Below are 20,324 nucleotides of genomic sequence, written 5' to 3'. Positions count from 1 at the left end.
CTTCATCTAATTATTAAAAACTTCTTTACAACAAAAAAATACTCCTTCTATCCCTTCTCTGGATGTTCATCTCAGATTGGATAATTGGAGTTTGTTTTGTTTCGTTTCTGAGACTGGGTCTCCTTATACAGTCCATACTGGCCAGGAATTCACAGGCTGGACTCAAACTTGCCATCCTCTTGCCTCAGCCTCCCAGGTGTTAGGATTACAGGTATGCGTATGGCTCAGTAAGTGTCTTTTAACAGTTAAGAGAAAGCTGAGATGAGCTGCTTAACTTCTCAGGGGTCATTTTTCTGCCTTTTCTTCTAGCCTCATTTTCCCTGCCCTCAAACATTCCTTTTGCCAAAAAGGACCCCAGAAACAGCATAATTAAGACCTAAGAGAAAGGGATTTAGCTCAGTGGTGCCACTGCCTGCCTTGCATGCACAAGGTCCTGAGTTCAATTCCCGGGACCAAACAAAGAAAAAAAGAGGGGCAGGGATTAAGACCTATGAGCCAACGGACAAAACAGGAACAGTCCTTGTTCCCACCTAGGAGATGACTTTAGGTTCTGACATAAGTGCAGGAACACTTTTTTGTGTATGGGATGGGACTGTAGTCAGCATCTCTAAAAAGCTTGCTGGACTCATCATCTTACTGATGTGGGGAAAGCCAGAGGACAGCTGACATCCATGGCTCAAGTTCCTTGTCTTTACAGTTGAATGCAACTGATCACTTAAAGTCTCAAGGTTTGTGCCCAAGACTACGTAGCTGGCCAGGCTGTTAGGAACTGTCTGCCACAGAGTGATAATGTATTTAACAAGGCATTTGACCTTATAAAGAGACTTGGCTTCCTCCTCTACGGCAGTCATAAGTTTTAGGCCATTTTATGAATGCAAGCCCATTTAGGAAATTATTCTTGGCCTGGGTCTCCTGTGTCTGCAGAACTAAAATGCCCAATGTCCTGGGAGAGCCTGCCAGGAGAGTCCAATCCAGAAGCAGCTGTTTCTACCCTTAGTATCCGTGAGGCAGACTGCCATTTCAGGAAAAGCAGCTTCATTGTTTTTTAATGTGAGTGTCCAAGAATGTATGTTTTAGGGCTGCAAATCATCTTAAAAATATACAGTGTTATGGGGCTAGGATATAGCTCAAGGGTAGAACACTTGCCTAGCATGTGAGACCCTGGGTTTAATCCCCAGAATGATAAAAACAAAACAAAAACCAATATTAGGCTTGGCTTAAAAAAAAAAATTGTAATAGTTTTTGAGGTGTAAGGAGAAATGAAAGCCTTTTGTGGGACAATAAAAGCAGAATACTGAAAAAAGAAACTGCTATCTTCAGGGAAAAAACCATCAGGTTCATAATACCAAATCACATGATCCCATTAAGTTCTTGTTCTTTCAATTGGATCATTCATGGTATTATCTCCAGCTTATATATCATTTTCCTAATAGCACTCAAGTTTTTAGCATCTTTACATTTTCCCGGTTTTTTTTTTTTTTTTTTTTTTTTTTTTTTTTAAACCCTTTTTTTTTTTTTTTTTTTTTTTTTTCTTTTTAACAGCCAGGGTCTCACTAGGATGCCCAAGCTGTCCCTAAATGTCTGGACGTGAGTGATTCCTATCAGCAATCCTTCCTAGTAGCTGGGACGAGAGGCACACTGCCATGCACAGCACAGGTTTTTATAATTTTTATACCCTTGAGGTCTTCTCAAATCCTGCTTGCTTTGTGGTAGACACATGGGCCACACCATGCATTTACAAACAGATTCCTCAAGGGCAGCTTTTGAGGTAGAAGATATAGAACAAAATGCAGTTGGGTTTGGATTATTGTGAAAGCTTCATGTTTGTCCTCTGTGGATCATCCTTCTTACGAAAAGCCAAAGGGTGGTGGTCTGGTGGGAGGAGGCTCCTTGGTGGAAGTAAAGAGCGTGTGAAAAGCTGGCTCGGGAGGGTGCTGTTGTCTCTGTGGTGGGTGGGCTGTGGGCTTCTCTTCATGTTCCATCTGGAAGGAGATCCTGCAGTTCGGGGAACAGTTTTGGCAGGTGGCTGGGAGGCGCAATTTCACACCGCGGTCATTTGTGTCTGCTGCAGCCCTATGGGCTTGAAGCTGTCATGCATGGAGCTGGAAGCCCGCACTGACCTGTGTTCATGTTATAGCAGAGACTTGGAGGCCTCCACAGCAGCCCACCATGGCACAGCTGAGTGCTTGTGTTTGCTTTCAGTCTTTGAAGAAAGAAAAGGATCTCTTACAAGATCCTCACCTAGACATGGGATTACAAATTACCAGACTGAAGGAGTACAGATTCATGGACAGAATGAGTAGATGTAAAAATGAGATTTTACAATTTTCCTTTGGTCTCTTTTATAAGCAATTTTTTTTTTTAAACCCAGGAAACTAACCAAAGATGTTACAGAAAAGATGGCTCAAGTAGAAGTGAAATTATCTGACACAGTTTCACAAAGCAACAGCACAGCCAGAGAACTGAACTCGCTACAGGCAGAAGCAGAGAGCCTGGACAACACTGTGAAAGAACTTGCTGAACAGCTGGAATTCATAAAAAACTCAGATATTCGAGGTGAGCATCTTTTGTGCAAGAGGTCAATTCTAGACAACAGATTTCTCCACCTTCCTAAACTTAATACTTTCAGCGAAAAGAACTTCCTTTTAGTACTTAAACTTTTTCTCATTGAGTCTCTGGCTCAAATGGGATTAAAGTCCCTGTTTTACAACTTCCGGACGTGGAGGGGCACAGAGAGGCTAAGGGACATGGCAGAGGTTCCCAGGGACTAGGAGTGACAGTTGTGGGATCCATTTAATTTTCCAGTTGGTAGTTCAACTCCTTGGCCTTTTCTTGCATAGCCTGTTTTGAATAGTTAAGTTGAAAATTCTGCAGATCCTTTCACATTTGAGAATGTTACTTGGTCAGGAAATAATTTTTCCAAATCCTTATTTACTGATATCATGGGCTACATGGGACTCTCCTACCAAAAGCAAAACAAAGTAGAAATGTTAAGATGCCACCATTCGGTTTTATGCACAATTTTTTTAACTCAGTCAAAACACGTCATAGTATTAAGCACATAACACTAGGTATATGAGTGGACGTAAATAAATAACTGAGGAAGGGAAATCATCTGGTCACGTAATCTGTAGGCTGCCCGACATCAGCTATTCAGAAAGAATACAGGCTGCCTGTAGAAACATACATGATGAATTTCTCACTTTGCACTCCATCTCTAATGAGACAGAACGGATTCACTGGTCATGAGAGGAGAGCTCTACTTCTTCATACATTCTTTGCTGGCGCCCTAAAACCATACAGTACGTTGAAGATACCAAATAAGGGCATTGCCGGGTGAGGAAAATAGGGTACCGCAAGACTAACCCGGAGCAATTTCACTTCCTGCTCTAGGCGCCTTGGACAGTATTACCAAGTACTTCCAGATGTCTCTTGAGGCAGAAGAGAGGGTGAATGCCTCAACCACAGATCCCAACAGTACTGTGGAGCAGTCGGCTCTCCTGCGGGAAAGAGTAGAAGACCTGATGTTGGAGCAGGAGTCCCAGTTCAGGGAGAAACAAGAGGACCAAGCACGGCTTCTCGATGAACTGGCGGGCAAACTCCAAAGCCTGGACCTTTCGGCTGCTGCGGAGCTGGTAACATTTGGGATTGGGCCTCACTGCTGCCGTGCTGTGGGAAGGGGGAAAACCCACCCTGCTTTGTCTTTCAAGTCACAGGAGTGAGAACGGGGCTCAGGCCCAGGCCAAGTGGAGATCTGTAACCAGCTAGAGCCACACAGCGTGTGCCTTCCAGCTGTCTCTGCTGCAGCCAGGGTTGTAACTACTTTCCCACACTGTTGTGTCAGCTGAATGACTTCCGGCTGAAACATGACCCTTTTATAATATGGACATTTCTCTTCTCATCCATATCAGTGGAGGAATTGAGAATCGTTCTGGGAAATAGTTAAAAAAAAAAAATCAGACGGCTAAAGAATTTTTTGTAGCTAAAACGATCCTTTGTTCCAGTACCTTTACCTGTTGAAGATTAAGCCTGAAACCAGCCTAGAAAGTAGATTAATTTCCTAGAAGCTTTTAAAAAAGTAACTCTGGAGCCAAGAGAAATTGAGTAGTGAGTTTAATGAAAACCAGGCAGAAGGCCAAAGGAAAGCCAAACCAAACCCATATCTTCCTCATGTTTCCATTGCCTTTTGTGGAGGGGCACCTGAATTTGGAGAGCATCTTTTATGGACTAAGTCTCGTGTTCGTTCAGCCTAGATATGTAAAGAAACAGTTAAGAGTGCAGGTGTATTGGAGACTCAAAAGTTCAGTCACTGTCAGCTGTAACACGCCTCTCCCTCACGAAAACACTCTGTCTGTACTGTAGTGACTGGTGTTACTGATGCCCACAAGGTCCAATACTCATTACCCCAGGAAGCTTTACAGCAGCTAATGAAACTAGGGATTGTGCAGATCTGTCAAAATATGCATGAAAAAACAAAAATGAAGGGCTAGAACAGTGTGTAAATTACATTAAGAGTAGAAAAAGTTGTCATACTCGGGCATGAAATGCCAGTTCTCTTGATCATCTTTCGAGATTGACTGCTTCCTTAAAATTTATTATTTTTTGGTACTGGGGATCGAACTTGGGAACTTGCACTTGCAAGGCAGGTGGCGGAACCCCTGAGCTAAATCCCTGGCCCCTTACAAATTCTAGTAAGAAATCAGTCAGAGGCAGCTGAGTGGACTGAAGGACAGCTGGCTTTGTAACCAAAGGTGTCAGCCATGGTCAGCAGGTCCCTTACTGTTTGTCTTTGTTAATTACCCTGTGAGAACTCTTCTGAGTTTTACACAGAACTAACTAGTCAAGCGGCAGAGTTTTGTTTTTTGTGTTTTCAGTTACTCTGGTCCTTTATCTCTGAGTGTGCTGCTATTCTCCTGCCTGCTTTTGTTGAAACAGAACAGGCCTAGTGCACTGTCATATTTTTTACAGAAAGCATGGAGGTTTTCCCTTTCTCTTCTTGATTAGGAGTCATGTTCTTTTATAGCACACAAAATAAACCAGATTTTAGTTAATCTGAGATAAGAATTATAATTAAAACTATTAAGCCAAAGAGTATCTACTAAAAATGCTTTTACTTTTTAAAAACAAAAACTTCATTTGGAAGTATTCCCGTATTGCTTTTCACTGCAGCACATCTTTTGCTACTTTTCAGTGTGAACATTTTCCAAAAAAGGACAGCTCTACATACAGTCTTCTGCCTGCTCAGTCTTTTCTATCACATAGCACACTTGTAATTTTTTTTTTTTGGTACCGGGGATGGAACTCAGGACCTTGTGCTTGTGAAGCAGGTGGCAGAAACAGAGCTAAATCCCCAGCCTACACATTTGTAACTTCTCAGTTTTTGTTTGTATCCCATAATTATTGGGTGATCTCTGAGAAGTTTCTGATAGATAAGAAGGGTAGGGTGCCAGGGATTTAAGTTCAGTGGTGCTGTACCTGCCTCGCAAGTGCAAGGTCCTGAGTTTGATCCCCATCGCAGGGAGGGTAGGGTGATAGGTAACTTGGGAAAGCTCCCTCCCTCCACCTTTTGTTCATTCTGCTTTCTCGCTCCCTTTGACATCTAACGTCTCCCTCTCCCCTGCTGAGAGTCCCACCAGCCAACACACCCTTACCCAGCTGTGACCGCTGCGACCCTTAGCATTCTCCCCATGCCCATTTTCCCTCGTACTCATGGTCCTATTCTTGACCCAATCTTTGCTACTATGTAGTGACTCTGTCTACCTAGATGTGTTACTAAGAGGATAGATAATGGGCCTTTTGTCACCACAGTCACCCTGGCAGTTAGTTAATGAGGTGCTGGGCTCAAAGAAGTTGCACAGTGGCTAAAAAACAAAAATCTAAGTAGACAGAAAACAGGGAAGCATTCTTTGGCAGCCTCAACTTGTTAAAGACGTCCACCTGGGTAGCGCCCACATGGTAATCTAGTGCATGTGAACAGGTGGGGGGGGTGAACTTTGTTTCACTACAAGTGAGCAACTGCATAGGCTCCTGAGCTCCCTGCTCCTTTCCCTCGGGTCCCTGAACACTGTTATTTCTCAGCACCCTTGCTGAGGGTGCCTGCGGTTCTTGGGGCCACCCAGGCCCTGCACAGCTGTTCTGCGGCAGCACTGTGTCCAGCCCTTGTGCCTGACCCTTGCTCGTATGTTGCAGACCTGTGGCACGCCGCCAGGAGCCGACTGTTCCGAGACCGAGTGTGGCGGCCCGAACTGCAGAACTGACGACGGACAGAAGAAGTGTGGGGGGCCTGGCTGTGGAGGTCTGGTCACTGTCGCCCACAATGCCTGGCAGAAAGCCATGGACTTTGACCGAGATGTCCTGGGTGCCCTGGCTGATGTGGAACAGCTCTCCAAGATGGTGATTCCGAGGGCGGCCTCAGCTTTGTTACATTTGTTTGTTTGCTTCCAGCTGTGGACTGGAGGATCTGAAAGGGAGAAATGAATTCTAAATGCTGACTACAGTATTTTTTTTCAGAGTCAAGCAGGAAAGTTCACATTCTTGTGTGGTCAAGGAGAGGGGAGGTTTTAATTCATAGATAGTTGAATTAATTTTTCTCTTCACAGGAAAAACACGTGTTAGCAGCGAGCTTACATAACAGGCTGACATTACATTGAAAACTATCCTACTTTATCAGGGTACCTTTACGAAGGTATCCAGCTGCACTGGAAAACTTCTACACTAAGCCTTTGGGCACTGGTTGTAAAGTAACACACATTCTTCAGTGACACATCTGTTAATACCTGAGGGAAAGGCTGGATAACTTTCTGGGAGAAGTTAAAACCACTTGAACATTAAATGCTAGCTCAATATAAGAACACCATGTGGCAGTTTGTATGCTGAACACGCTATACGGGAATGCAATGCTGTTAGCTGGGAGCAGTTTGTTTCCCCGAGACAGCATTCCGGGGCTTTGTTCCTTCAACTCCATTTTCTGGATCATTTCTAACACTCTGTTCTGCTTGAGAGTGAAACTGTCTCATGAGTAATTTGTCCTTGACATTTAGGTCTCTGAAGCAAAACTGAAGGCCGATGAGGCAAAACAGAATGCTCAGGATGTGCTGTTGAAAACAAATGCTACCAAAGACAAAGTGGACAAGAGCAACGAGGAGCTGAGAAATCTCATCAAGGAAATCAGAAATTTCTTGACCCGTAAGGAGATTTTCACTTTTAGACATTTGTTCATGACTGACAGGCCATAATTCAAACCTGCCTATTTGATAAAATCAGTTTCTGGAAGAACGTAAAGTAACATTTCCCAGGGAGATAAATGTCCACGTTAGAAACATTTCCACTTCTTAAGCTTCTTTAAGTTCTGCCCATTTTATGCAGGTATATAAAGCTCATCCCGTGGGACAGCCAAGTAGCAAGTTAAGAAATCAAAAGAAAACAGAGAATTTGGAATTTATGTTAAAGACTAAGGTTTTGATGACATTATGTAAAGAAGACTGTGATTTGGGCATTGTTGTCAAAGCTTTATAATCTTATTACTGACAGAGGACCCATGAGTTACAACTGGTCTGACATGAACAACTTGGGTTATGACCAGAATTTTACTTTTGCAGTCTTAGAGTTACAACCCAAATGCCATCCACTTGTGCCTCCAGTTGGTCTCAGATACAGATTTAACCCTTAAAGACTATGGAAGGAACATGACAACATCCATCCCTGTGTAGGGTTGAGAAATCCTAGTGTCTAAGAACAATGAGATTTGGCTGTACAGAGGTGACTTTGAAGGCTGTGTAGAAGAACCTGAGCCTTCAGTGACCAACTTGAGTTACAACCAACACTTGTGAATGGAGTTTTTAAGTCAAGGGTCCACTATATCTACAGTTAAAACAATTTTGTATCTTGGTCCGGGGATTTAGTCACCACCTGACTCACAAGTGCAAGGTCCTGAGTTCAATCTCAGGTACCAAAAAAAACTAATTCTGTACCATGTTAGATGGAAATCTCTAGATTTTGTGGTCTAGACCTTAAGCACTGCTGGTCCATAGTTCAAGTGTCACCAGTAAGGATGGGACAGAAAACTACACTGAATCAAAATTAATCAAAAGATGTTTATTGTCTCACATATGTCCAAAATATAATAGCTTCATGGGTTTTTTAGCTTTGTTTTCAAGCTAGCATCTCATGGTTACAAAGAGGCTGCTAAAACATAAAGACAATATTAATGGAAGAATAGACCACTCATTCCTTTATCTTTTTAGAAAGGGGAAACCTTCCGAAGAAGCAGGCACTCATTCCCATAAATCTCATAGGCCAGAAATCATTCCCTACACAAATGGCTCTGGAATGTGATTATAATAATTAGATTCATAAGGATTTAATTCTGTTGATCATTTTATCTGACAAAGGAGGTAGGTGCCTGGGGGAAAAATGCAGAATTCTGTTAGCAAGAAAGAGAATTACCAATACATAAGGAAGCAGCAGGTGTTTGCTAAGGACATCTTTGGGACTATCTTGTGGAAGCTACCGTTCCAACATGTATTTTCTGAAGATAACCTATTTGAGGTTTAGCCTCCTTGTAATATTTTTAAACCACCTTTCATGTTTTGTATTTGAAACTCCTTGGCTTCATTGATATATACTTTTGGTGGTTCTGCTTTCCTGACTAGATCGTTTCCCTTTCTTGGATCTTTTTATAAGATTAACTTTGTATCTTCATCTGCAATAATTCCAACCTTCAACACTTTTCATTGTGGAGGCTGGGGCCAGAGCTCGGTAATTGCAGCACAGCACTCACATGTGCAAGGCCCTTGGGTGGGATCCCCACCATGGCAGAGTTTACACTGCCTGCCATTCTGAGCTCTAAATGGTGGCATCTGTGGTTTTCCGTAACTGAGCCACCCACTCTTTTCGATTTTCATATAACACTCTGCTCATGCTGTCACCCACCCACAGACCTCCTCCTCCAACCCTGCTGTCCTGCAGAACCTCACCGTCTTCATCCTCACCACTCTACCCCACGAGTACCCACTGTCCACAGCACTTTGTCCTGTGCCTCTCACGTCCTCACCCAGTTAGGTTATAAACTCAAATAGGACATATGTACCGCTGTGTAACCTCATGGTGCTATCCACACAGCAGGTGACCACCATGGTTTAACGAATGAACCACTTATAATCTGTGACCTTTTCAGAGGACGGTGCCGATCTGGACAGTATTGAAGCAGTTGCTAATGAGGTACTGAAAATGGAAATGCCAAGCACCCCACAGCAGTTACACAACTTGACAGAAGAGATCCGAGAAAAAGTCGAAAGCCTTTCTCAAGTAGAAATTATTCTAGAGCAGAGTGCTTCTGACATTGCCAGAGCTGAGCTGCTGTTAGAAGAAGCTAAAAGAGCCAGGTACGTGAAGACATAATGGCACATAGGTTAAGCATGCAGAATAAAAGGATTTTTTTTTTTTTTTTTGAGACAGGGTCTTGCTATGTAGTTTAGACTGGGCTTCTGGCCTCAAACTCAAAACCATCTTCCTGCTTCAGCCTCCTGACTGCTGGAATTACAGGCATACACCACCATGCCCAGCATAAGGATTTCTTTTGTAACTAGTGAAATTTCTAAGTCTTATCAGGAATGGCTATCTTTCACAAGAAAAGTGCTCAGGGAACATTTTTTCATATTAACTAACAGTATGTCTCACCCTTTTGCTCAGCCAAAGTGCAACAGGTGTTAAAGTCACAGCAGACATGGTGAAGGAAGCTCTGGAAGAAGCAGAAAAGGCCCAGGTTGCGGCAGAGAAGGCAATCAAACAAGCAGATGAAGATATCCAGGGAACCCAAAACCTGCTGACCTCGGTAAGACTGTACCATGGTGGCTGCATGTGGGAGAAGATACTCATACTCTTCTGTCACAAAGCAGTTATCTGTGAACAAGAATTCTTAAAACAGTAAAAAAAGAATTCTGATTTAAAACCAAACCTTCCTTAGCACAGAGGCTAAAACTGAATGGAGACATAAAGGGAAAAAAAGGACTGTGAATATACTGGGACCCCCCCAAAAGTTCAAAGAAAGATAAAAATTACACTTTCAGGTAGCAGCAGACTGTTCAGTACTATGAAGTACAGTATATGTCAAAATTCCATTTTAGAAAACTGTCCTGCTATTGTTACCAAGCATCCCCCAAAGCAACCCGTGTGATTAAGATCAGTACCGCAAGATGCTGGTGATCATAAAAATTATGCTACTGTTTGAAAACCACTGGCAAATGCCAATGTCTTTTCTAATGTCAGATTCTATAAGAACCTAATAGAGACAGCTGAACGGTCTGTTCTGAAGGAAGGGAAAGTGTAAATGTTTTTCTTATGCGTGAAATACTAAGACTACCAGATATTAAAGGCACTTATTAAAAAGTATTTTTCACAAGGATTTCAGGCTTTAGTCTAAAATTTCTCAATTATATTTTTCCCCAATTTTAGGAAAGCTTGTTTTTTAAATGTGAAAACCCACTGCCACCCAATTCCTTCATATGCTCCTAGAACATACTATGAAATTAGAGGTTCCACTGCTACCACCTTCTCAGGCCAACGCTCCTGTTTAAAACGGGAGAATTTTTTTTCAGATGCTTTTCCTACCATTAACTGACAAAAACTTACTTTCCCTGTTCTCAGGGAAATGAAACCTGTCAGCTTCTCAGCCACTATTCCTTACCTTCTGAGAATATATGACTCTTCCAAGGTATCTGTTCAGCAAAAGTGTTTAGGAAAACTATTTTCCCACCAGACTGTGTTGTAACCCTTTAAATATTTTGGTTTTCTAGCTCTAGGTTATTCATATTTTTTAGTTGTGTAGCTAACATTTAGTGTACTTTTCCTATTTTTGTCCATATAAAAATTACTGTTTTGATAAGCAGATGGGGACTATTCAAATGATATAGGTGAAATATGTGGTCTGGTGATATGTTTAATATGGCAGCTTTTTCAGGGACTTGAGGGGCAGAAAGTATTTTAGATTAGTAACATTAAGAAACAGAACTAAACCACTGTCTTTTCTCGTTTCTGAGACACTACACCCAATGCCTGAAGTTAGAGGTATATTGCAGCTCACCGTTTGTAGAGGTCTTAGTCCATAGCTGGCTGGTTCCAAGCAGGGTGGGATGGCAGACAGGCACTGCAGAGGAGAAACAGTCCATGGCAAGCAGCAGAAGCCTGCCTTTCTCTACCCCTTCCAGGGATACCTGCTTTTTCAGTGGTGCCACCCACAGCTTGAACCCTTCTGTGGGTTGATTTAGTAATCACACACTGTCAATCAAGCCACTTCCTAGAATTCCCAGCTAGGAGTGCATGAGGCTTCAGGGGGCCATCTAGATGTGAGCCGTAACAACCACGCTAGTGATTATTGCTGAGAGTTATAATTACTCTCCCGTAATTATTTCCTAAGAACTTTAGGGTGAACTCTGAAGTTGAGAATCATTTGGTTTGAAATATTTACAGATTTTAGCACATGTTTATACTGATTTGTTTCATTATGACAGTACCAGTACTTTTTTTTTTTTTTTTTTTAATGGATCAGACTTGTCCTTGTTAGACCATTTTAGGGAAAACCATTGAAATTGGCTATTTCATCATGGGCCAGCCTGCTTTCCTCTGGCTATTAAAAAACAATGTTTACTGATTCTCCCTTTAAAAAGATCAAATGTGGACCCTTACTGATTGCTCAGATGAGATATCTTTCCCCTAAATAACTCAGTATTTATAGCTTCCAGCTATAACTTTTGTAAACCATATACCGTCTCATAATTCTACAGAAACTTTGGGGTTTAAGAAGATTTCCAGTCTCCATCTTCAGTTGTGGGACAAAACCACTACTAAAGTTTAACGTTTAGAGTTCATAGGAAAAAGTAACTGATGTGGAAATCTAGCCAGAGTTTACAGATGTGCTCAAAATGCATTCAACACATGAAGCTGTATATGGGTGGTTCTTGATATCAAGTAAGGGAAAATTTGACATTATCAGATCATCAGAAGAGTAATGTGAATAAATGTGTGTTTGGTCTGGAGTAAATGCCAACAGCAATCATTTCATTCTTCCATTAAACTTGTACTCATAGTATTTCCTACCCTTCCTTAACCTTAATAGCTTACTAGATGATACACATTATCCTTTTAGATCGAGTCTGAAACAGCAGCTTCTGAGGAAACTTTGTCCAATGCCTCCCAGCGCATCAATGAGCTAGAGAGGAATGTGGAAGAACTTAAACGGAAGGCCAACCAGAACTCTGGGGAGGCAGAATATATTGAAAAAGCAGTATACACTGTAAAACAAAGTGTAGATGATGTCAAGAAGGTAAGTAAATCTTTGATTGCAACTTTGTGAAGCTGCAGTCTCCTTTAATAAGGGGACAAAGACCCAACATAGTTATGCATCAGAAACACTCCAAATGACCAATTTTGACATAGCAGTCTTAGAGATGCAGCTGGAAAAGAAAACGAATGTCCAATAAGTATAACGCAGGTCCTCCAACCCCAACTTATATGAGTTGAAAAGAATAAAATTAATCCATGAGAAGTTTTTGTTTTTTTGTTTTTTGAGACAGGGTCTCACTGGGACCAGGGATTTAGCTCAGCGGTTCGGTGGTCTGCCTTGCAAGCACAAGGACCCAAGTTCAATCCCCAGCACCAAAAAAAAGAGAGAGACAGGGTCTCACTATGCAGTTCAGACTGCTCTGGAACTCACGGGTGTAGCCCAGGCTGGTTTCGAACTCACAGTGATCCTCCTGCCTCAGCCTCCTGAGTGCTGGGATTACAGGCATGCGCTACCACGCTGGGCCTAATCCATGAGAAGTCTTAAAACAAGCACAATGAACTTGTATTTCTTTGTAGCATAATTACCTGGTCACTGGAGAGGACTTTAAAAGCAGAAGGGAAAAATCCTAGAGTTCATTATAGAGAACAGCTAGAAAGACATCAAATCTCTTTGCAGACCTATTTTGAATGAATCCCTTTTCATTATAAGGTACTATGTTTTGCAGAGAAAAATCTCACACAGGCTCAATTCTTAGCTAGAGCCAAGTAATGTTTGAAACACACGTTCAGTTTCTAAATCTCGGTGGGCAGACCTTCATTTCCAAAGACACCTTTTATACTTGGGGGAGGTGTTAAATGATTTAATGGCTCTCTACTATTGAAAAATTGTCCTAAAAGTTAATTTAGCTTTTAGGTTACTACATAAAAGTAATTTCCATACACCTCTGTGTTGGGAAAAGAACAAAATGAGAAAAGTTCATTGCCACAGTCAGGCAGCTTAGCTGTCTGTTCTGTTGTACTTTCCTGCAATTCTGAGAGCAAAAATTTCCCAAGTGGCATTTCGAAGATAATGACATTTACTACAATATAGAGGAATAAAATCCCTTGAAATGAAACTTCCATAATGACTATTGTTTGAACAGTGCTTCTAAAACAAATAATTTGTAACTATACCTTTCCCCATCACCCAGTCTTCACAAACCCTGAGTAGTAGTCAGGATCCAGGTGGTCCTCCATTTCTTCAAAGCAGTCTTTGATGTCCATCTGTTTAGTTTTTGTAGTTCTCCATACAGTTAAACTAAAGAGAAGAGGGCTTAGTCCTAACAACGTACTGCAATTCCCAAGTTTCTTTGAAATGGTTTTATAAAAATCATAACTTAATATAAAGTCTGAAGATACCTGACAGTTCTTAATCCAGAAGGCATGCCCTGCAAATTAGTATCTTCCTGAGCCAAGTTTGCCACGATTACACTACGATCAGGTCTTTTTGGCATTAACATTATTTCCTTTTTGTGTCTAAATGTGGAATTGCAGGCTCTGGATGGTGAACTTGATGAAAAATATAAGAAAGTAGAAAGTTTAATTGCCAAAAAAACTGAAGAGTCAGCTGATGCCAGGAGGAAAGCCGAAATGCTTCAAAATGAAGCAAAAACACTTTTGGCTCAAGCAAACAGCAAGCTGCAAATACTAAAAGGTGGGTCTTTTAATTTTAAAGCAAAGCACTCAAGTTTCTTTTTAAATGGTGATTCACTTTGTAAATACAGCCATGCAGGCAAAGATTAGGTTTTCAGGTCACAGTATAAATCACTCAAACTCTTTCTTTGGTTTTCCACAGATTTGGAAAGAAAATATGAGGACAATCAAAAATATTTAGAAGACAAAGCTCAAGAATTAGTGAGACTTGAAGGAGAGGTCCGTTCACTCCTCCATGATATAAGCCAGCAAGTTGCCATTTATAGCACCTGTTTGTAACAAAAGGGGAGAGGGCTAAGATGGCAGACGGGACCAAAGTAAAATAGCTACATTTCAAAAATTGACTATGATTTTCAAAGTAAAACTAATTACCTATTTAATGTTTTTAATCACCAAATTTTGTACCAAGTTAAATAAAGTACAATGCTTTTGTATAAATATATTTAGTATACTCATTTATTTAGTATTCATAAATCCTGTTAAATGTTTACACTATAGATAGAAAAGGTCTTCATGGAAGTAGTAAATCTTTTATTTTTTTTCCTCTGGTTCTGTGGATTGAATGCCGGACCTTGTGCTTTTTCAAGGCAGGCATGGCGCCACTGAGCTAAATCCCCAGCCCAAAACCTTATTATGTCTATAAACAAGCTATTATCTAACCGGTCAACAACTTCCCAAAAGTCTACTCTCCTTCCCTAGTCCCAGACTGAAGTGAAGAAGGATACAGCCTACCAGTGGTGCTGAACCTTCCAGATCTTTCAATGCCAGGTGCAGCATGTGTGCCATAGGTTCACCACGGTTGCTGGTTGCTCCAGGAATGTGAACAGAAAAGCAGTAATTTCTAGAAAATCAGGAAGGTGAATTGCGGCTTTTAAAGTATGCCACCAAGAATTAGGAAGGTTGAAATTAAATCAGACCAGTCTATGGCTACTGCTCCTGTCAACTGATCAATGCTGAAAGAACAGAATTTCTCAGCTTTCGTATTGTATTTTGCATAACAGCACAACAGAAGATTCTGCCACAATCTATAGGTGAGGCTAAAACAAAAAATATGTCAATCACACAGCTGAACTTAGTGGCTAATAGCCCAGCACAAGCCCTAAGTGCTTTTTCAGACACACTCAGACCAAGACTCTTCTGTGGACCACTTAACAGTCATGTAACTAGCTGGAATTTAGGCAACTTCCCTCTAGCCCAAGGCAATTATTTGTGATTTAAGCAAGAATCCTGGTAACTAGCAAAATGGTTCTATCATCATGGACTAAACTTTTTCTTAAATAGTAGAAATCATCTCTACTTCCCAAGTAGTTTCAGCTAGAACAAAAGATCTCACTTTGCAAATACTAATTTTAATCAACCCAATGAACTGGACAATTACCTTTAGCTCACTCTTCACAAGCCAAGATAGTAAGAGTTCAGCAGTTAGTAGGCAGAAATCTACAACTTATTTTACCCCAGGACTTTATTCTCCAGCCAAATGTATTCTCATATTGAATGAGAACCCCTGCCTCTAAAGCTAGGATTTTATACTGTTTCACTATTTTGAAGTAAGAAACTTCCCCTATAAATAGGGACTATATTTGAGGCCTAAATGAAATAGTATGAAACCTAAAATTGAGATTTCAGATTTTAAAAAGATGCAGAGTTCACTTCCAATAATGCGCAAGTAGCACACACCATACTGTTAGTTTCTATCTAGATGCCCCTCCCCTCAAGCCTCTGCAATCAGAGGTGGGGCTTTCGGAGGGCAGCTGGTTAGGAGGTGGGGTCACTAAGTTGTGACCTGGAAGCATTCATCTCCATTCCTGGTACCCTCCTTCCTACTCTCCATTTCCCACCACAGCACCTCGAGCCACTTTTCTTCTTCCATACTGTCCTGCCTTGGAGCCAACAGACTATAGACTGGAACCTCTACAAACTACAAGCCACGATAAACCTTTCCTCCAGTTGGTGTTGAGTACTGTGTCCCAGCAACAAGGAAATTAAGGCACATACCAATTTTCCTACTGATAGCTGTAAACTGAGCAAAATTTTATGAAAAAAAAATGTACAGGCACTGGAGAGCAACCACAGGTAGGGGTAAAAGGAAGCGGACACTCAAACAGCACTGGGGCAAATGTCTCATCTTTAACAAGTTTTCACTTGAGAGGATAAAAGCCAAATTTCACTGATTAAGGAACTGGAGGACAGAGTTTGGAGCAACCTCAAAAGCTACAATATGAAGGAGAAAATCTAAGGATGGAGCACAGAACAGAGCCCCCATCTGATTTCTGCAAATATTCTGCCCAATCTTGGGGAAGACTTCAGGCAGCACAAAGCTAAAAAAAAAAGGAGGAAAGAAATTTCAGTTGCTACACCCCACCCAACAAAGAGACTATAGAATTTGGAGTTCATCCAATTTAGCTGTTTAAAAGAATAGTGTCTACAATTTATCAGTCATGACTATGACATTAGTCCCTAAGACCACTGGACAAAGGAAAATGTGACACTCATATAAAATGCAATTAAAATCTGAAGACAAACTTTTTCCTTTCAATTATGATCAACTATGATCAATTATGATCAACTCATTCCATACAGATTACATTCACCAAATTTAAGACTAAAATTCACTTAAATTGCAATCACATGAATATGTACATATTTGTAGGGCTTTAATACCTTCATTTTAAAAAGTGTATCTGTACCAAATTTGGGAACTATTTAATGAATCTGAAATGATTCTTGAGTCATAATACGCAAAGGCCTACTCAGTATTTAGTCCTTGACCTTTGAGATATTTAACCATTAAGTATCAATAAATGCAATTTTATAACTCTTAAGAAATGAACACTGACCCAGCAAATGAAATCCACATAGGAAAAGACAGATTAAAGATTCCCTTATGTTGTACTTATCCAAAAGTATATTCTAAATGAAACAGCAATGATCTTTTAAATCCCTTAACATTGTTATACAATGTGAAAAAAGAGATACATTTAGGCCTATATAAAAGAATAGCCAGGTGTGGTGGCCCAGGCCTATAATCCCAGCACTCAGGAGGCTGAGACAGGAGGACTGCTCTAAATTCGAGGCCAGCCTGGGCGACACAGTGAGTTCAAAGCCAGGCTGAACTATATGTATAGTGAGACCCTTTCTTAACCTCTGCCCCAATACACACTGGAAATAGTTATAAAAATTAGGATCATCTCTCACATGCATTCAGAATAACCAGTAAATGAATAAGATGTTTATTTTGGTATTTGTATTCCTCACTATAATACATTTGAGTCTCTATTTAATATTGGAGTTTTGTAGACAGACTTAATTTCTATAACTATTTAACTACCCTTCCGACTTGAAGACCTCAAAAGAACCTCAAAAACCCTTACACACATAAATTCTACCTCTAAACTATAAGAACTTAGGAATTAAATAAAACAAGGGAGAAATGGTCACTTTATTTACATGAGTTTGGTTTATAGATATTTAGATCTTGTGCTAGTAACAGACTTGTTTCCAATATGAAAACCAAATTTAAAATAACTTGATCACCTTCCTTCACACATCATACCCCAACTCCGCCAATGACACAGAATTAGAGATAAGTGCCACTTGGCGTTAATTCAGTGGAGCTGAACCTTTCATAAATAGCATGAAGATATGGACTGATGAAAATCAATCAGGATGCTACTATATGTAGCTTTTATCCTGCAACGTTAATGTACTGAAACAGTATTTAAAATATAGAAACAAGATTATTGCATTCTGTCCAAACCTATTAAATACCTTCCAAAAGTTTCATAATTCAGTCCTAGAAATTCTTGGAACTGTGAGCACATCTTGTTCACAAATGTGACCTCTACAAAAGCTTCCAGGAGATTTCAGAAGAAAATAGATCTTCTAATTTAAAAGTTGATCGCTTTGCCAAATGATGCAGCCAGGTTTGCTTCTCTAAAAGCTTCTGATAAGGTCTGCAAGAGAAGATGTGTAAAATTTAAAACCAAATTATTTGTGTGTCAGAAGAAAAATTGATGGCTGTCAATCTGTATGTTGCTAATTACCGGATGTGCATGGCAGACTCTAGCTATATCTTCACAGGACGCTCCATATTCCAAAGCAAGAGCTGCTTCATTCACCATTTCTCCAGCACCCTTTAAAATAACCCAAGAAGTAATTTTGCTTTCATGCCAAAACCAACTATGTACTAGGAAGATAGCAACAATTAAGAGACCAGGGCTTTCGACCTTAAAATTGTCTTAAGTCTTTGCTGTGGCAGTTAAGGGGGGGGGGAATCACACTAAAAAAAGCTTAACAGAGAAAGAGCTTTGGCTCTGAAGCCAGACAGCCTAGATTCAAATCCTGCTACTTTGCTACCTCAACCACTCACTGACCGCGCTTCATTCTATTCCTTCCCTTCAAAATTAACAGCACCTACCTCAGAGAGTTGCTGTAAAAATGAAAAAGGTTAATGTAAACACCTAGGGAAAGTGACAGAGAAAGCACCCAAATACTTTGTTACCTTTAGGGAACAATACACCCTACTTCTAGGGAAGAATACACTTCAGTCTCAGAAGAGTCTAAGGTCCCCTTAACAGTTAACGTCTGAGCTGAGATCTGAATGAGAACAGCTACCCAAAGATCTTGAGGCAGAACAAGAGAGAGCATACTACAAGCACAAAGGCCCTAAATGCCAATAAACTTGGCCTGTTATGAAAATGCAAGAAGCCAATGTGTTAAGAAATCAAGAACCAAAGGAGAACAGAAAGAGATGAGGTCAGAGGAAGGCAGGGCAAATGTTAACATCAGGATGTAAATACCAGTTGGCTTAAAATTAACCTATTAAAGGGCTGGAGATTTAGCTCAGTGGAAGTGCTCCTGCCTCGCAAGCACAAGGTCCTGAGTTTGATCCCCTGTACCAAAAAAAAAAAAAAAAAAAAAAAAAAACTATTAAATAGAAATGCTTTCCAAGGCTGGATGTGGTGGTGCACACACACCACAATCTCAGCACTTGGGAGGCTAAGGAAAGACAATTGCCACAGGTTCAAGGCCAGCCTAGGCTACATAGCGAGTTCAAGACCAGACTAAACTGCACAGTGAGATCCTGTCTCAAACAAATGAACGAACAAAAAATTTAAAAAATAGTAAACAACAACGGTTTCTAGAAATCTTAAAGGGATTTCTCTAGCTGTACAATACTCACTGGTCCCAGAATATGTGCTCCCAGCACTCTATCTGTTGCTTTCTGCCCAATAATCTTCACCATGCCATCTGTGTCAGCATTGGTCTTGGCTCTGCTGTTAGCAGCAAACGGGAATTTCCCAACTTTGTACTCAATACCCTGTGAGAGAAATGAAAACCTACATAAGCATTAAAAAGGTTCATTCCTACTAGCAAAAATCTCAAAGCTTTGGGTCCAGGAATTTAGCTCAGCGGTTCAGTGGCCTTGCAAGCGCAAGGACCCGAGTTCAATCCCCGGTACCAAAAAAAGAAAAGGAAAAAAAAATCTCAAAGCTTTTTTGTTCAGAACAAAGACCAAAAAGCAGGTTAAAGAAATGTATTTTGGGCAAAAATACACAAAATGTTTGTCCATCTGGTTATATTCAGAGACAAATATAAAAGATATGGAGTTAGTTTTGCTACACTTGATCTTAGCCAAAAGGATGAGAAATGATTGGAGTTCGTAGTTTTGAATACAGGCAGTGTATTCCCACACCCCTCCATTCCTGCCAGTAAAACTTAGGAGTGAATGATCTCTTCATGATCCCAAGGAAAAAAATTATATAAACTACCACTGTTTTACACAGCTATAAAAAAACCTTCAATGAAGCAATAAGATGCTTTTTCTCTGTTGCCAGTGTTATAGCTCAACTCACAGTGGAGTCAAAGTGCCACATTCAAAGTTACCTCTTCCTTCAATTGCTCTTCTGATTTGCCAACCCAGGCAACTTCAGGGTGCGTATAAATCACTGACGGCACACAGTTGTAGTCAATGTGCACGGCACCACCAGCCATGCCTTCCACACAGATGATGCCTTCGTCCTCTGCTTTGTGAGCCAGCATCGGACCAGCGACCACATCACCAATGGCATAGATGCTGCCAGAAAGCAAAAGAAACAGTGAGCTTCGGGAAGCAAAATGCATTTACTTACACTGTAGCAAAAATACACTTCTATTCAGTAAGTCACCCAAAAGCTAGCCAATGCAACTCTTCAAAAGTCTATGCATTTAGGCTCTCATCTTTAAGCAATGAAAAAATTTAGTTATTCTTGAGTTTACATCTTGTAAGTATGCTATTCTTTCTTAAAGCTCATATATATATATATTACACACACACACACGTGTGTGTGTGTGTGTGTGTGTGTGTGTGTGTG

The 20,324-nt window shown here is 40.7% G+C and overlaps 2 protein-coding genes across 3 annotated transcripts in view; one reads left to right on the top strand and one right to left on the bottom strand.

Annotated features, from left to right (window-relative positions):
• Positions 1 to 14,397, top strand: part of Lamb1 (laminin subunit beta 1) — a 69,404-nt gene extending 55,007 nt beyond the window's left edge. Inside the window, exons 25-33 of the mRNA XM_033756803.1 lie at positions 2,372 to 2,556; positions 3,394 to 3,635; positions 6,190 to 6,393; positions 7,041 to 7,185; positions 9,176 to 9,383; positions 9,691 to 9,832; positions 12,143 to 12,319; positions 13,813 to 13,972; positions 14,114 to 14,397. Coding sequence (XP_033612694.1) covers positions 2,372 to 2,556; positions 3,394 to 3,635; positions 6,190 to 6,393; positions 7,041 to 7,185; positions 9,176 to 9,383; positions 9,691 to 9,832; positions 12,143 to 12,319; positions 13,813 to 13,972; positions 14,114 to 14,250 — 1,600 coding nt within the window. The 3' untranslated portion in view covers positions 14,251 to 14,397. The remainder of the gene's footprint in view (positions 1 to 2,371; positions 2,557 to 3,393; positions 3,636 to 6,189; positions 6,394 to 7,040; positions 7,186 to 9,175; positions 9,384 to 9,690; positions 9,833 to 12,142; positions 12,320 to 13,812; positions 13,973 to 14,113) is intronic.
• A 1-nt stretch (position 14,398) lies between these two features.
• Dld (dihydrolipoamide dehydrogenase) overlaps positions 14,399 to 20,324 on the bottom strand; it is a 26,068-nt gene continuing 20,142 nt past the window's right edge. The window contains exons 11-15 of one of the 2 annotated variants that reach the window (XR_002025679.2): positions 19,858 to 20,047; positions 19,154 to 19,291; positions 18,015 to 18,104; positions 17,740 to 17,924; positions 14,399 to 14,812 (exon numbers count right to left, since the gene is read on the bottom strand). Coding sequence is in view for 1 of the 2 variants with exons in the window: in XM_010634083.3 (XP_010632385.1) it covers positions 17,859 to 17,924; positions 18,015 to 18,104; positions 19,154 to 19,291; positions 19,858 to 20,047 (484 nt within the window). In the remaining variant the exon portion in view is untranslated. Of the gene's footprint in view, positions 14,813 to 17,180; positions 17,925 to 18,014; positions 18,105 to 19,153; positions 19,292 to 19,857; positions 20,048 to 20,324 lie in introns of those variants that run through there. The other variant, XM_010634083.3, reaches the window with a different exon arrangement.

This window comes from Fukomys damarensis, unplaced genomic scaffold (assembly GCF_012274545.1).
Source record: "Fukomys damarensis isolate Sample0158 unplaced genomic scaffold, DMR_v1.0_HiC HiC_scaffold_4, whole genome shotgun sequence".
In the NCBI taxonomy this organism is placed as follows: domain Eukaryota; kingdom Metazoa; phylum Chordata; class Mammalia; order Rodentia; family Bathyergidae; genus Fukomys; species Fukomys damarensis.
This window is presented reverse-complemented; position numbering and strand designations above follow the sequence as displayed.